This window comes from Dipteris shenzhenensis, chromosome 8, assembly GCF_047967505.1.
Source record: "Dipteris shenzhenensis isolate YYH24624 ecotype China chromosome 8, Dip_SZ_1.0, whole genome shotgun sequence".
NCBI classification, from domain to species: Eukaryota; Viridiplantae; Streptophyta; class Polypodiopsida; order Gleicheniales; family Dipteridaceae; genus Dipteris; species Dipteris shenzhenensis.
The window spans coordinates 942,962-960,388 of NC_141603.1; the positions used below are offsets into that span (position 1 = coordinate 942,962).

The window sequence follows — 17,427 nt, forward strand, 5'->3', positions numbered from 1 at the left end:
TTGCTCTGAGAGGTGTCTGGTGGTGTGGCCAAGCCCCATCCCCTGAGTAAGTACTCTCTGTGTCGGACCCCCTCGTGAATGAAGGTCACGAGGCATCTCTGATCTAGGTAGGCGAGGAATCTGGAAAGGGGTCCGAAGCGTCTCTGAAGAGACAGTGGTAGCAACCTCGGATCTCGTAGTACACTGGGCACCTGAAAATAAAATGCTCCTCCGACTCAACCTCCTGACAATCGCACAATGTGCATATGCAATGCTCCCTAGGGATCCCCTCTGCTCTTCCGCTCTCTATGCGGAGGCGGTGTGATGATATCCGAAACTGTCCGATGGAGATCCGTAGTGAGTGAGGCATGTGTAGCTCAGTGTACCCCGGTGGTGTGATGAATCCCTCCTCCGAAATACGAAGACAGTGATCTCTGTAGAATCTCAACTTCACTGGAAGCTCCCTCGGCTCCAACCAGGTCCTAAAGGTGTGTAGCTGCAGGAGATCCTCTCTAATGACCTGGTTGGTGTGTGGCCCGATCGGGATGGTGGGTGGGAGTACCGGGGGGGCATCCAAACTATACTGAAAAGGAGGTATCCTATAGATGTGAAACCCTAGTCTCACAAACCATATGTGAGTCCGTGCATACCAGCATCGCTCATCTCCCTCTACTGCCAACCTCATGGAGGAATCGAGAGCCAACCATGGCAACCTCTGTCTCCCTAATGTGAGTCCCCATATGATCTAACCCGGTGTAGATATGTGATGGTTTGAAAGGCTGCATCTAGTTGGAGTGGAGAAGCACCAAACTCGGCTTGAATGATATGATGTGGTACAGATGGTTTCCCCTGCATCATCTGTGAGAGCATAAGGATCTGCAGGCGCTCCACCTGTGTCCACTCTATATCTGACATGTCAAGTCCCCAACAAGGGCTGCCATACATACCGGCTGGTCGGGCCAAGGAGTCGAAGAAAAGCCTTGGTCCGAGGGTCCTGGAAGTGGGAGTGGAAGCACTCTCTCTCTAGCCGAGCCAGTGAGGCGTATCCCCTGCTCAGTCTGGCTTGCATCGCTGGTCTCATCGTGAAGACCAGGCCGAAGAAGATGACCCCTAAGAAAGTGTACGAGGATACGATCTCAGCTGGTGACCCACCGAAAGTGAACTGCTTACAGTGCATGTTTGCTCGAGAGGTGTTAAATATCATGACCTTGGTCTTGCCAAGGTTGACCTCCAAATCATGGGATAAACAAAAAGCCTGCAGTGCATCCACGTGTCGTTGGAGCCCCTCGGGTGTGGACGACAAGAGTGCCACGTTATCTGCATAAAGAAGAATCCTAATGATGATCCTGGCAAGTCAGCAACCGGTCCCTCCAGAAGCCCCCATGAAAGTCTCAAGCTCGTCGATGTAGAGGCCAAACAGGGTTGGTGATAAGGGACAACCTTGTTTGACCCCTATGGTGCTCAAGATCTCATCTGTCCATCCCGCGTCTGTCCGAACTCGGCCTGAGACTCTCTCATAAAGTGCCATGACTACCCAGATAATCTCATGGTCAAATCCCAGTGTCTGTAGGCGTGTGATGAGTCGAGCTCGAGGCACTGTGTCAAAGGCTTTGCGAAAATCCACAAAGCAGCAATATACCTTCTCCTTCCGTGATCTGGCCTCCTCTATGACACTCTTGAGTGTGAGTATGTGATCCATAGTTCCATGGTCTCGCCTGAAACCGGCCTGACCCTCTGTTCTGAGCCCTCTCATCTCTGCGGACAGGCTGACCGACGCATCCAATACTGCTGCATAGATCTTGGACATCACATGTCCAATCATGATAGTGCTGTAGTTACTCGGGTCCATGGGATCCCCTGCCTTGTGGATGGGGGTGATGGTATTGAGTGTCCAAGTGCGGGGGAAGCCAAGGCAAACAGCGTCATTGAATAGCTTTGCTAGAATCAGGGCTAACATTCGATCCCATATGCGATAAACTCAGTGCATAGCCCCTCGTGGTCCTTAGCTCGGCCATTGTGCAGTTTCAATGTCGCATCCTTGACTCCCCCTCTGGTGAACAACGTGCAAGTGGTGGGGCGAGGTGTGTGTATGAGATCTGGAGTAGGCTGGTGTGGGACATCATAAAGATGGTGTGCATACGTGTGCCAAACTCTCGTGTCAGTGAGGGGTGATGGAGACCTACGCTCAAGGAATCTCCGCCAAAAAACCTTAGAGTTGCTACTGTACAAGATGTTCAGCAGCTCCTCCTCATTACGACGAAGAAATGCCTGCTTCTTCTGACGTACGAGACATCGATACTTGCGTACCGTATTTGGTGTGTTCAGGAGGTGACACCTGGTTTCAAGTCCGAGTTGTCGGCGAGAAGCCTTGCACTCCGCATCGTACCAGTTGTTGCAGGGTACAGACAGACCAAGAGGTGGTGGTCTAGTGGACCGTGTGGTGTGGGGAAAGACTTGGAGGGCAGCCTCGTGGAGTGTGCGACTAAGCAGGGCAGCATGGTCCTCTATGAGTAGTATGTGATCGATGTAGGTTAAGAGTCTATTTAGGCGTCCAGAGTAGGCAGAGGAGAGGCTGTGATCAAAGTGTATGTCGTGGTAGGTGTCGTGCGCCATATGTGGTGTGTGTGGTGTGGCTAAGCGTGAGGTGGCGATAGTGAAGAATAGGTATGTGTGATCAGCTTTTTCGGAGGGAGTGGTGCTACGGTGAAGTCGGTGATACGTGAGGTGAAGGTAGGGGATCCCATAGAGGATGGTCCCCTCATCAAAAGCCCTAACATATCACAGGGAAATTGCAAGTTTCAAGCTGGAAATTGTCTAAAAGCAGCATGCTGCCAGGAAGCATAATCTGCTGCGATTTGTATAATGCCTGCTGCAAATGATGATATGACTGCATATCAGGATTCGCCTCAGCTGTCAGGATTTCTGTACCAAGTTTGGGTCTGACTGGACATTTGCCCATCCATCTGATCAGAAATCTGCTCCAACAGGCAAATTAGGGTTTTTCTCTACCTACAGACCCTAGAAATTGGGGCTTTTCCATTCTACAGACTATCTTGATCTATTCTATTCTGCCTAACTCTGAATTGCAGCATACATTAACAATTGAGGCTTTAATGTGTTGCCAGTTGATATTTGCTAATAGGTTGAATTTCTCCAAGCAGTAACCCTACAGTGTGCATATAGAGTGGCATTCCCCATTCAAAACCGTGCAATTGAGTTTAAACAGTGGCATTCCCTATTCAAAACAGTGTATCCAAACAGTTTCTCTGCACAGTGTTCTAAACAGGGTCTAAACAGTGCTTCAGACAGAGAGTCTACTGCCCAAACACTTTGAGACAGTTACAGACAGTGTTTTAAGTGCCAATTGACTTGGATCATAGTAATCTGCGAGGTGAATTCTTGACTCAGCAATTGTTGGCCTACAACCAGTTAGACCCTGATGTGAGAGAGGCCATGACCTTTACTCAATTTGTGGAGGCTACTCAAGGTGAAATTCAGGAGGAGTTGGGACAAGGTACAAGCTTGGGCAAGGACTATAAGGATAAGATCATTTTACAGAAGTTCAAGGGGGAATCTAATTCACCTAACGAGCTGCACGGATGGATAAGTAAAGCTGGAAAACTACTTTAAATTAAGCCCAATAAGTGATGCTGCCAAAATCCAGTTTGCAGTTCTTCATTTGGAGGATTATGCCCACACATGGTGGAGGTATTACCTTCAGGAAGTGAACAGTGGACTTAGACCACCTATCGCCACATGGGGAGAGTTTAAACATGAAATGGTTGTTACATTCCTCTCCCCTTTGATTGTGGATCAGTATGTATGTCAGTGGTATGACTTGGTGCAAAATAGATCAGTTAGACATTACATCAAACAATTTTGGAAGCTCTCCTTGTTTGTGAAAGGAGTAGATGAGAAGCAGAGAATGATCAGATTTATACATGGGCTGCAATCATCGTTGCTTCAAATGTAATGGCATCTAGACCCAAGTCATTGGATGAAACCATGCAGTTGGCAGAATTATATGAGCCTAAGTATACCTCTAGGGAGAAATCTATTGGAATTGGGACCTTCCAGAAGCTATCTACTTTGGATCATAGTGGGAGGAAGACCATGGGTGAGTAGAAACATCATTTGGGTTCTAAGTCTTCTCCACCAACGTATGGGACATCAGGTAAAATAATTCCTAAATCGTACAGTCAAGGTCTCAAAAACTAATACTTTTGGCAAGGATTCTAAATCTGATGGTAGGCACCCAGATAATGATAAGGGAGAAAAAGGAGGTTCACAAGCAGCTCTCTCTGTCACTAATGGATGAGAGGAGAAAGAAAGGACTTTGTTTTAAATGTGGGGAGACGCAGTGTGGATCACTAAATCAGTGCCAGGTAAATTGAGTATGATTATAGAGGTTTCAGAATCTGAGGATGAGTCTGAGGGTGCAGAGAAGTTCCAGGATTGTGGGCAAGAAGTTTTCAGAGATGATGAGGTGGAGGAATGAGATGTGTTCAAACCCGGGGGCTTCAATCATGGTGAGGTGAGAGCCATGAATGGCTCAAGGACCTGGAATCTTGAGAATACCACGCATTGCTATTAACCCTGCAGAGAAGCTGAGGGCAATGGGGCTGCTAGTGATGAAGAGCTTTCTTGGGACCATATCCACCCATGCTCTAGAGGGTATAAGCAGTCCCACCACCTTCAGAATCAAGGATCAGGTCATTGGCAGCGATGCTTATGTGTTGGTGGATAGAGGAAGCACTCATAGTTTTGTAAATGCTAAGTCTATCCACTCATTGAAGCTGCCAGTGGATGATCTACCACGTAGCTTGAGGGTTGAAGTAGCTGATGGCACCTTCACCACTAGTCAGAGAATCTGTTCCTAACTTCCAATTAATCTCTCCTCAGAGTATTCATGTACTATTGATCTCTTTGCCTTGAATCTGGGATCTATTGACATTATACTTGGCTGACCATTTTTTAGATATGGGCAAGGAGGTTTGTCTGTCTGGAATTCACTCTCAGAAATTACAGATGGTGACAGCTAAGCCAGTAAAGATTCCTCAAGAAAGAGGTCAGCCTATTTGCTTTGATCCTAGAAGCTGAAGGCACTCAGAAACCTGGTAAGGACTTCAAAGTTAATGATGTGGTGGGAATTGTTACAGCAATATAAAGATATATTCAGAGAACCCCCTCCTGGTCTACCCCCTAAAAGAGTAGTGGATCATGCCATCTAGTTAGAGGAAGGAACCAAACCAAGAAGGCACCTTACAGGCTGTCCAAAGCTGAAAAAGACAAAGTGGCCACTCAGATTCAAGAGCTGATGGACAAGGGTTTCATCACCCCTAGTCAGTCCCATTTGCATCCTGTCTTACTAGTGAAGAAGAAAGATGGTACCTTCAAAATGTGTATTAGATTACAAAGAGGTCAATAAAGTATTCAAAAACAGGTTTCCTATTCCAAGGGTGGATGACTTATTGGATGAGCTTAAGGGTTCTGAATACTACTCCAAGATTGGCCTAAGGTCATGTTACCATCACATAAGGATTAAAGAGGGTGATGAATACCAAAACAGCTTTCAGACAGAAAGAGGACACTGTGAGTTCAAGGTGATGCCTTTTGGGCTCACAAATGCCCAGCTACTTTCCAATACTTGATGAACTTGATTCTAGGGCCCTATCTCTCCAAGTTTGTATTAGTATTCTTTGATGACATTCTTATATACAGCAGGACCAAGGAGGAGCATCCACAACATGTTGCCAAGGTGCTGGAGGTTCTCAGGATGCATCAATTTTACGCCAAGCCCTCCAAGTGCTCTTTCATGGTACAAAAAGTGGAGTATCTAGGCCATATTATCTCTCCTGAAGGTATTTCAGTGGACCCATCCAAGGTTGAAGTGACAAAACAGTGGCCAATCCCTTCCACACTCACCCAGCTAAGAGGTTTTCTAGGCTGGACATCATTCTACAGAAGACTCATCAAGCATTATGCTAAAAGAGCAGCTGCACTTACTGATTTGCTCAAAAGGGGAGCTTTTGCATGGAACCCTGTTGCTCAATCAGCCTTTAATGACATCAAGAAAGCAATAAGGTCAGCCCCAATCTTGACATGCCCTAATTTTTCAAAGCCATTCCTAGTAGAGCCAGATGCAAGTGGAAAGGGCATTGAGCTGTTCTCAAGCAAGGCCATGGAGTAATTGCCTATGAGAGTAGAAAACTGAGTGAAAAGGAGTCTATCTTCCCCACCCATGATAAGGAGATGCTTCCTAGCATTCATGCTATCAAGAAGTGGCATCACTATTTGTATGGCAGCCATCTTAAGGTAAGGACTGACCATAGGTCATTGAGATTTGTTGGGGTAAGTATGATCAAGGGCTTGCTCTATGGTGCATATGTGCATCTAGGGGAGTCACATGTGTGTTCGTGTGTGTGTTGTAAAGGCACATCAAGTGCTATGATGTGTCTAGTGTGTGACCTAAGTGATGATGTAAGACAAAGGCAATCCCACTGATGTAGGGATTGATTCCCACTGATGTAGGGGCTGATTGCCACTATGTAGGGAAGGTATTACCTTCTCCCCCTTTCTATAAAAGAGAGTCTTCTCTCTCACAATCATAATAGAGATCTACCATATTGCTTTCATTGTGCTCTCACACCTCTTGCAAGATGCATCTATTCTATCCTACGGGATCCTACAATTGGTATCAGAGCTTTAGGTTCTAGATCTAGCCTAGTCTAGCATTAGATGCTATCTCAAGCATAAACTACAAGTTTCTTCATCTTCTCCATTTTCCTCCCTCTTTCCCAAATCTTTGAGAGCTCTGTTCTCTGCCTACAAATGACCATTGCCCAAACCCTTTGAGCTGCAAACTCCTCTTGTATGGGCGAACTTCCAGCTGCAAGCATTTGCTGAAATTTCGACTGTATGTGAAATGCCAACACTCACACTCCTCGACGAACATTCGCGCAATTCCACCTCTGTACCTACCTATCTGCAAATTCCTCTGAGCCCGTGTTGGACGACACTGAGGGCAAGCTGCTGCTGAAATCTGAGCTCATTTGGACAACAGATGGAGGAGAAAATGACGAAAAACCAGTCGATCTTCAAGCTACTTGCTATGGCGACCTGATGCAACATTGCGCCTCTCCTTGCTGGTAGCGCTTCTCTGGTATAAGGCCCTTCTTCCTGCATAAAAATCCCCTTGAATAGAGCTATGAGCTGTGATTAGCATTTCTGATGTTTTAAAGTGATGAATAGCTTCAATACAACTATGGCTATAGCTTTGCTTTTAGTTGTTACACCTAGATTTGCTTGGAATGCTTTCATTTGGCCACCTCTATGAAGCATGCAAGTGAAAACATCATTTCCATTATGTTTTGTATTTTGGTTGCAAGCCTTTGCTATTCTAAATGCTTGTATTTTGAAGCTCTTCAACTCTTTCTAGCCTTGTAAGAGAGTAGACACTGCCCATTCTGGGTTAGACCCTCTCATGGCTACCATCTTGAATATGGATAAGTTCAATGGTAAAGGCTTTCACACATAGCAGATGAAGGTTAAGTTTGCATTGATGAGGGAAAACCTTTGGGGGCTTGTCAAACCGGCTTCAACTTCTTCTTCAACAGCCTCTAATGCTGGAGAATCCTCAGCTCCGACACACCCGGCAAGAGATCCTGCTAGAGAGGAGAAAGCCTATGGCATCATTGCTCTTGCCTTAGGAGATGACTATATTCATCACATCTCTGACTTAGAGTCTCCTTCAGAAGCTTGGCAGAAGCTTGACATTATTTTTGGTGCTAGCTCTCACATCTCAAAATTATCACTTAAGATTGCTTTCTTTGAATTGAAGATGGTTAGTGGCACTCCTCTGGCTGCCCATGTCAATCTTATGCCCTCGTGACTCAACTTGCTTCTATCAACTCTCCAATCACTACAGATGATGCAATGGAAGTATTGCTCAAAAGTATGGCTGAAGATTATGATCATGTTGTTACCACTTTGAAAAATCTTCCTAATCCTAATCTTGAAGGTCTTATTTCTGCTCTTCAAGAAGAAGAAAGGCACATGGAACTCCGGAGACGCAATGACACAGCATACCAAAGAGGCAATGACACAGCCTATGCCATAAAATTTCAAAAGGGCAAGTTTTCACCTTGCAAACATTGTGGGAAGACTAATCACCTCTCAAAAGATTGCTTCAAGATCAATCCATGCAAACATTGTGGCAAAAACAATCACCATGAAAAGTTTTGTGGAGCCAAAAAGGAAGAAGCTACAAAGTCAAAAACTGCCAATCTACTTTCATTTGATGAGTCTCCACATGATGAAGACTATGCTTTTTAGGCACTTTGTCTTTTTTGTTTATCATCACTTGGTAAAAATTTTGAGGTTCTCTGCCTGGAGTAGTACTCCAAAAAGAATATGTTATGTAAATCACCTCTGGTCACCATATGATGTAGGCCATGTGATATGTGTTTTTGACTATCCCATTTCTGTGAAACTCACACCCTTGGGAACCCTTGCTAGCATGAGATCCTAGCCATAGATTAATCCTTGGCTACCATGAGATGGCATGAGAAACTATGAGACTAGATGAATCCTTGACACTGCAAGAGGCAATCCCTTAAGGGGGGTTTGTTGGGGTAAGTATGATCAAGGGCTTGCTCTATGGTGCATATGTGCATCTGAGGGAGTCACATGTGTGTTTGTGTGTGTGTTGTAAAGGCACATCAAGTGCTATGATGTGTCGAGTGTGTGACCTAAGTGATGATGTAAGACAAAGGCAATCCCATTGATGTAGGGATTGATTCCCACTGATGTAGGGCTGATTGCCACCATGTAGGGAAGGTATTACCTTCTCCCCCTTTCTATAAAAGAGAGTCTTCTCTCTCACAATCATAATAGAGATCTACCATATTGCTTTCATTGTGCTCTCACACCTCTTGCAAGATGCATCTATTCTATCCTACGGGATCCTACAATTGAGATGCTTCCTAGCATTCATGCTATCAAGAAATGGCATCACTATTTGTATGGCAGCCATTTTAAGGTAAGGTCATTGAGGTATATTTTATCTCGAAGTACTCTCACCCCTAGGCCAAGGAGATGGTTGGAGTTTGTTCAAGGGTATGAATTTCACATTAAGTATAAAAAGGGGAAAGAGAATGTGGTAGCTGATGCTCTATCAAGGCTATGGTCACGTCAGTGCCATGCAATCTCTACTATCTACAAGGATTGGATTCATGACATTCAAAAGGAGTATCTGGAGCATCCTGAATCTGCAGCTATCTTTATAGCCCTTCAGGACCCACACTGCATGGACTACCCTCAATTCGAATGGACTACTTTGGTACTTGGACAGAGTTTACTTGGTCCCCCTCATTCCTTCTTTAAGAATCTGGTTTTGGCTGAGATGCATAGCTCTTCTATGGCAGGACACATTGGGCTAGGAAAGACCTATGAGAAGTTGAAGGGGGTGTGGAAGGATGTAATAACTTATGTCAGGAGCTGTGAGCACCACGAGCAAACCAGGACTGAGGACACTCTACCTGCAGGTCTTTAGCATCCCTTACCCATTCCTGAGAGTAAGAGGACACATGTTAGTACAGATTTTATTACTGGACTTCCCATTACCGCGATGGGATAGAATAGTATCTTTGTGGTGGTGGATAGGATGACTAAGACAGCCCACTTCATCCCTACCAAAACCACTTATACCTCCTCACAGGTGGCCAACCTTACTGGACTTCCCATTACAGCAATGGGATAGAACAGTATCTTTGTGGTGGTGGATAGGATGACTAAGACAGCCCACTTCATCCCTACCAAAACCACTTATACCTCCTCACAGGTGGCCAACCAGTTTGTGGAGAATATATTCAGGTTGCATGGTCTCCCACAGGAGATAGTAAGTGATAGGGATGAAAAGTTTATGAGTGGTTTTTGGAAGGAGATCTTCTCGCAGATTGGAACAAAATTGACACCTAGCACAGCATATCATCCCCAATTAGATGGCCAATCAGAAAGGGTTAATAAGTGCGTGGAAGAGTACTTCAGGCACTTTTGTTTACAGACTTGAATAGATGGTTGTGCCTGGCAGAATTTTGCTATAACTCCACGAAGCACACCTATATTGGCATGTCTTCATTTGAGGCTTTATATGGATGCCAAGTCCAACTCCCTTCTACCATTAGAGATGAAATCCTTCTCAACCAGTTTGTGCAGGATAAAGTGGATAGAATGCAAGTCATCCTACAGCTGGCCAAGGATAATCTCCTCAGGGTACAATCTAGAATGAAGGAGTATGCAGATCAGAGAAGAAAACATGTGGAATTTAAGGAGGGAGAGTGGGGATATCTCAAATTGCATACGCATAGATATGCCTCACTGAAGGGGAACACTAACACCAAGTTGGCCTACAGGTTCTATGGTCCTCACAGAATCATTAGGAGGGTTGGTGACCTAGCCTAGGAGTTGGAGCTGCCCCCGACCACCAAGATTCCTGATGTATTCCATGTGTCCCTGCTTAAGAGGCATGTTGGGACTTAAATTCCTGTTCCACAGAGTTGTCTCCAATGGATGAATCTGGCCAAATTCCTGTTCCACAGAGTTGCCTCCAATGGATGAATCTGGCCAAATAGAGTGCTTTGGGAGTGGAGAAAGAAATAAAGAAAGAAAGTTTATTAAAGTCTTTGAAAGATGGAGGGGTCTATGAGACGGGGAAAACCAGATACAATGTGAGAATCAGAATGGGTGGACCCACGAAGCTGGCAAGCACACCCAAGATTAATACTAATATCTGAACTCATGGGAGAAAAGATAGATATGAGTGGTATCACTATGGTCTACACGTGACTCCCCTAGATGTGTTGAAGATCATAACCTTGCTTTTTACAAAGATTGACCTTCAAACCATGTGTCTCATAAAAGGTCTGAAGTACATCCAAGTGTCACTAGAGACCCTCACGTGAAGAGGAGAGTAAGACCACATCGTCTACATAGGAGAATCTAAACCAAGGAGCCACCTAGAGATGAGCCTGAACCTCCTAGTGTCTCAATGAAAGTCTCAGGCTCATTGATGTAGAGGCCAAAAAGAGTCGATGGAGCCACCTAGAGATGAGCCTGAACCTCCTAGTGTCTCAATGAAAGTCTCAAGCTCATTGATGTAGAGGCCAAAAAAAGTCGATGAAAACAGACCACCCTGTTTCCCAATCATACTCCTAAACTCCTCCGTCAATCTAGTAGCCATCCAAAGCCTACTTGAAACCCTCTCATAAATTGTCAGAATTGCCCACATAATCTCGACTGTATAACAGATCCTATAAGCATCTAATGAGACAGGAGCAAAAAGACCTCTGCCTTCGTGCCCTGGCCTCCTCAACGACACCTTAGAGTATGAGGATGTGATCTAGAATTGCATGATTTGTGCCAAAGCGGCTGCATGTTCAAAACTCCATGGATCAAAAAGGATGCGTAGGTGGCACACAGCCACCCAAGGTGATGATGTGGCATCTGGCCACATGGACAGCACCAGTATGATGCTGATGTGGTAGAATCCACTGGCTGCTGGCATTGCAAAATGCCATGTGGACTCTGTAGCAATCCTGTGTCAACAGGCGCTGCTACTGACATGGCATGTCAGCAGGCTGCTCAAGGTGGTCGGTGGGCACTATTTGTGCCCTGCCCATCTGATGGGCTATATAGCAGGATTCCATTCCATCGCATTAACTTGCCTCTTCCCTCTTCGTCCCTTAAAGAGAGCAAGAGTGTTCAAGGCATGGTGCACCCCTCCACTTTGTTCCTTCACCTCCCATCTGAGGAGTTCAGCAGGGAGGAATGCTACCGACATCAATAGAGGAGAGAATGGTTTAGGAGAATTCTACTTGTGATTGGAGATCCATTTTTAGCCTAATTGGGCTGTGATTATAAGAATCTACTTTGTCTCTTCTATGTCTTGCACATGTGTAAACAAGCCTTGGTTACTTCCACTGTTGTGCATTACATGCATGGTGACTTGTCTCACACAGGAAAGTCAAGATACCATCAGAGATGCTACCAACTTGTTCTGTAGAACGTAATGAAATGCATTGGATGGAAAATGACGACCCAACCCAGACATTGATGGTGAAATTGAGATCAGATGACCCTAGACATGTGCCGACACAAAAGAACAGGACTTTCTACATGAGAAATCAATCCTATGTTGCCCTATGAAAGGCAAGAATACCTCAATCAAGATATATCACTTGGCCACAAGCACATAACTATAAGATGAGGACCACCCACATGACTTGCATTGGAAGTGGGTAAATTAAGAGCTACCCCAAGAGAAGAACAAATATTCAACTTATGGCTCACAAACCACATAAAGAATGTGCACCACACACTATCGAATGCCCTGCATATATACTAGGTACCCTTAAGATGGTGTTCGTGAGAGTACCAAAAGCACATAGCCCGTAAGTGAGGACCACCCGCATGACTTGCAATGGAAGTCGATAGATTGAGAACTACCCCAAAAGAAGAATTTGTATGCAATATACGCCTAACACACAACATAGACAATGAGCACCACACCCTAACTGAATGCCATGAATATATATAGATGCCCTTAAGATGGTTTTCACGAGTGGCTCAGCCATATCATTGAGGGGAATTGAACAATGTACTTAGAATGGTATAGTAATATGGCAATGGTCAACTAAATGTTGACCTTTTCACATTATGGTTAGGGCTAGGGTTAGCGTTTCTTGTATAACCCGAGTCCCTTTGTATTTTATGTTATCATGTGTCCGTTCAGCCATGTTTTGATTCTTTATTCATCCTTGTTCTCGTGTCTTTCAATAATCACCTGGTTCATATTCTCGTCTAGCAAGGATAGAAACAAGAACAATGTACCTTACGCCACCACATAAACTTTCTGTTGTATCTTCAACATCCGCTCCACCATCATCATCATCACCCACTTCCAAAAAGTATACCTGCATAGAAATCACAACCAAGATTCACACACCAATAAACTAAATCTTTGAATTGTGAACTTGACAAGGGAAAACCACTGCAACATTCCTACATGTAAGAGTTCCAATTATGCATTTATAAATGCAAATAATCTAAATGCATGATAATCTCTTTATTGTCGGAAGCCCCTTCACGGAGGTGCCATCAGCCCCTTTGACTCAGCCTTTGCTTAGTCACCGTCACCCCTCCCCCTTGGGGTACAATCCCTCCACTCAGCCTCTTACGCTTAGCAACTCTACTTCGGCCTGCTACCTCTTCTGGGTTCCCCACCTCTATGTTGGGCTTCACCCTTGGCCCAATCTAGAAGTTACCAATACCGAACATGGAAACCCCCATCGACACTTCATATAAGCAACTTAACAATCTACACAAGTTGTATGAAGCAATGACATCAACCTCAAAGGTGCTTACCTCATTCACAAATACATATAAGCACAACATGACTCTAACTGGTATTCAAGAATACATATTTTCATCAAAACGAGAGATTGCAAACCTCAAAACACACATCTGCAATGTAATGGAAGAAAAGTGTATCACACAGATACCATACCTAGGAAAGAAGGGGTCCATTAAGTGGTTCAAGAAAGCATTGCTTCTCCAACACCTCAAGAGATATCTAGTTAGTCAATACGCATGTTAGCAAGGTTCTAGAAAAAGTAAGAGATCAAATTTATGAGAAAATGATTGAGGTAGCTCACAACAACGTGGACGTGAAGAGACACATGGAAATCAAAGAGAGAGGCACTTAATTTTAGAATGGAGGGTCTCCAAGTGGATGATTAGTACAATAAGACACACGTCTTGCAACAAAAAGAAGCTGTACTAGAAATCTCATGAGATTCTACTCAAATAGACAGCTTTAATGAAGTTAGTAAGCATGCAATCACGATCCAAATCGTGTGATGCCAAAAATGTGCTTTGCATGGTTCCAAATCCACCCTTCACACACTCTGGCCAGTATTTGGGCAAATACTATACACACCTTCACGGCCATTTGGGTGAGCATGCATGGGTCTTCTCAGGCAGCTTCTACCAGGAGGACTACTTTCCTTAGGAAGTGGAGTGGCTCCACGTTTTTCTTGGAGCCATGCACAAGGTTTTTTCAGCCTCAACCTTGGATATTTTCTACCTCTATTACATGAGCTTGGTTTTGCCCTTTTAAGGTGCTTGGTTTCTCATGCCTTTCATGATGAATTTCTCCCTTGAGCTTTGCTCTTTCATACTTAATAGAAGTCTTTTCTTGGAAAAAAAAGGGCACAAGTGTGGATGCAATGGACTGGGAAGGAGTCAAAGAGGATACGAAAGCAAAACACGGGCAGTCTACCAAGAAGGTGTTAGAATTATTGTTATAATTTAGCAGTGACCAATGCAATGTAATAAGTAGGTTAGGGGCACTTTTCCCTCACTTAGAGGTTTTTCCCCCTAACCACAGTTAGTTCACTAACTACGGTTAGTGAAGGATAAGGTTTTGTCACTTAGACAAAACCTATCATTCTATTCAGTTGTACTACAAGAGAGAGTGCTAGATTGACGGTTTGACAGACTCTTCCCTTGGTAACTCCGAATTTGAGGAATTCACTTGATGTACTATTCACCAACACAGGATTCAGAGCTGCTTTATTAGCCTTGCATAAAGGTAAATGCCTTGGCTCGTCGGATGGGTTGACCCTCTCCCTTTTTATTCTTTTTTGGTGGACATAGGTGATCATGTTATATCAGCTTTGAAAAGCATTTGGGATTCTGGATTTATGCCTCCTTCACTTTTTGCAGGTCTCGTTCATCTTATTCCTAAAGGGACGTGCAAAAATTTGGTCACACAGTGGAGGCCAATTGCAATATTAGGCATAGCATATAAAATTTTAGCAAAGGCAATCAGCCTCCGTTTGCAGCCCTTACTTTTTTATTTGATTCATGGTACACAGACCAGCTTTGTGCATTGCCATAACATTTTTTATAATATTTGCCTTTTTTGGGAGGCCTCGAAGTGGGCCAGACATAGTGGTCCGTACCTGGCTATTCTACTTCTTGATTTTGAGATGACACGGCAGACTCCGGATTCTTGGACGGCACATTGCTATGTTTTCAAATTTCTGACTTCTGGATTAGAGGGGTATCCCCTCTCTTTAGGGCAACCCATAGTTACATTCTAATTAGGGGTTCCAGAGGGGACAACTGCAACTTTCCAAATCAGTCCAGCAGATATATATCTAGATGAATCAGGGAACATGCCCAAACTCAATCCAGCAAAGTTGCTTGCTTGCTCCTCTACTATATTTTTTTGTGGCAAAGTCCATGAATCTTTTTCTTAGATCACAGTTTGACATCCTTGATTTGAGATTCCCCTTCAAACATGATGAGGAGCTACTGGATAGTGAGCTTGCTAATGACACAATTGTCTTCTTGGATGCCTTCTCTCAGACCCTTACCGTGTTCAAGACAGCCTTGCATCTGTCTTGCCTTGGCCGCAAGAGCACAAATTAATTGGCACAAATCTAAGGGTTTTTGGATCAGTGATGAGGACTCTTCTGATTGGGGTTCAGATTTTGGGTTCAAAGAGGTCTATCTGCTAGATACTTAAGCTGTCCAGAGGGCATCAGCGTTCCTCCAACACCGCAGATTGCTCCGATATTGGAGGGTTTAGGGAGCAAGTCCTTTTTGAAGTTCAGCCAAGGCTGATCTTGCCTCTTGGGTTGTCAACTAGGTGTCGTTGGCCATGCTGGTTTGTTTGCTCTTTGTTGGTCACTCTAGGAACTACATTATGCAGAGCAAGAACATGTCAAGAATTTTTTCCAGTTCGTCACCGTAGGAACTACATTATGCAGAGCTTCGGCTTATATGTTATTGGTTCCAATAAGAGAGAGGTCCTGATTCGGTTTTTTTTGGCACATATATTCTGTTGCAGGTCATTGACCTCACGTAGGACACAAGTATGGTGTCCATCGTGCAGCTCGGGGGCAGGTTGGTTATATCTGTCGACAAGGATGTTATTTTGGGTGCACACCTTGAGCCAGTCAGAGTAGTGGGTCATGTGGAGCAATGCTTTTATGCTATTGGCTTGTACATTGAATTTAGAGGCTTTGGCTTCTTGGAGGTGTTCCCATAAAATTTCTGTAGTGGGACCCACATGAAGGAGTTAGGTAGTCACTCCAAGAGTCTTTCTTTCTTTGACTTTACAGTCAGTAATGCAAATTAGAGCCAAAGGATGGAGACAATCCAAAGCTCATCATTGAGAGCTTCCACATCACCCTAGACTTGCCAAGATATTTTTGGAGAAGGCTTTGGAAGGCCCTCAGGAACAAGGGAAGCTTTTCCATTCATGAGGACGCAATATAAAGGAGCATTTTTGGAGCTGGCCCCTCTTGCCCTTAGTGCTTGACTGTTGTTGAGTCTATTCAACATTGCCTTGGGGAGTGCAAACAGGCTAGGATTTTAGGACTTATGGGCAGGTCTTGTTCCTCCACTTTGTTCATGGCCTCAAGTTTTCCATATCCTCTTTGGCTTTCATGCTTCAGCCACATTTTGTCGAGTTGTCCAGCCTTGACACTGCTCCTGGCTCTCAGTACAAACCTGCACCAGCATCGGTGGACATGAGTTGGCAGATAATAGCTAGTATCACTGCCTGACACATTTGGAGATCCAGATGTACAGAGGCTATAGACGGCATCCAGGTACACCCAGCTCATACCATGGCCTGCATCTAGATAGATTTATACACGCTGATGCTCATACGGGGGGACTTTGAGATCTGCCTCGGCTAGGAGGACCCTTTTTCTTAGAGAGTGAAGAGGCAGTCCCTTCTTCTTCCAGCCTCTCAGTGGGCAGACATGCATTTTCAGCCACAATCCTGATTTCTTTCAAGATTTTCTTATGCTTAGATATTTTCAGTGGCACTTCACCACTGCTTTTTCATGCTATGAATGATGTATTTGTGCTTTGAGTGCTTCGCTCTTATGCCATGATCTTCAAATATGTAATGGGACCACTATTTCCCCAGAAACAGAAAAACAAGAGGTCAAATTATGCAACAAGAAAATGGGAGTGAAATTGCTTGAATCCCCTCACATGGCCATCAGCTTTTATCTCAGAGGAGCGCCCATCAGCTTTGATCTTAGAGGAGCTGAAGGAGAGCTTCCCAAAAAACAAGAAGGTATGAGAACAGGAAAGCTGGAAGTGGAAGCAATGGATGCAAAGTTGAGCTGTGTTTTATCAAAAGCCACCCACAAACACTTTAGAAAATCTAAATGCAGAAGCAAACGTATGCCTTGTAATGCATGGTTCACCAAATATTATGAGACACCAAGTTCAAGTTGGAAGGATGCAAAGAACATGAAAAAAACAGAAAATGAACAAGGACACTAGAAAATAGTACAGAGAAGAAAATACTATTTTTGAGAGACAGAAATAGCAATCATGACTCCCCTCAAATGGCTGAGT

General features: G+C 44.3%; 1 protein-coding gene across 1 annotated transcript in view; it reads right to left on the bottom strand.

Annotated features, from left to right (window-relative positions):
- LOC147898929 (Nop53 protein) overlaps window positions 1–17,427 on the bottom strand; it is a 104,793-nt gene that overhangs the window by 45,600 nt on the left and 41,766 nt on the right. Inside the window, exon 7 of the mRNA XM_087378160.1 lies at window positions 12,868–12,950. Within this exon, the coding sequence (XP_087234286.1) occupies window positions 12,868–12,950 (83 nt within the window). The remainder of the gene's footprint in view (window positions 1–12,867; window positions 12,951–17,427) is intronic.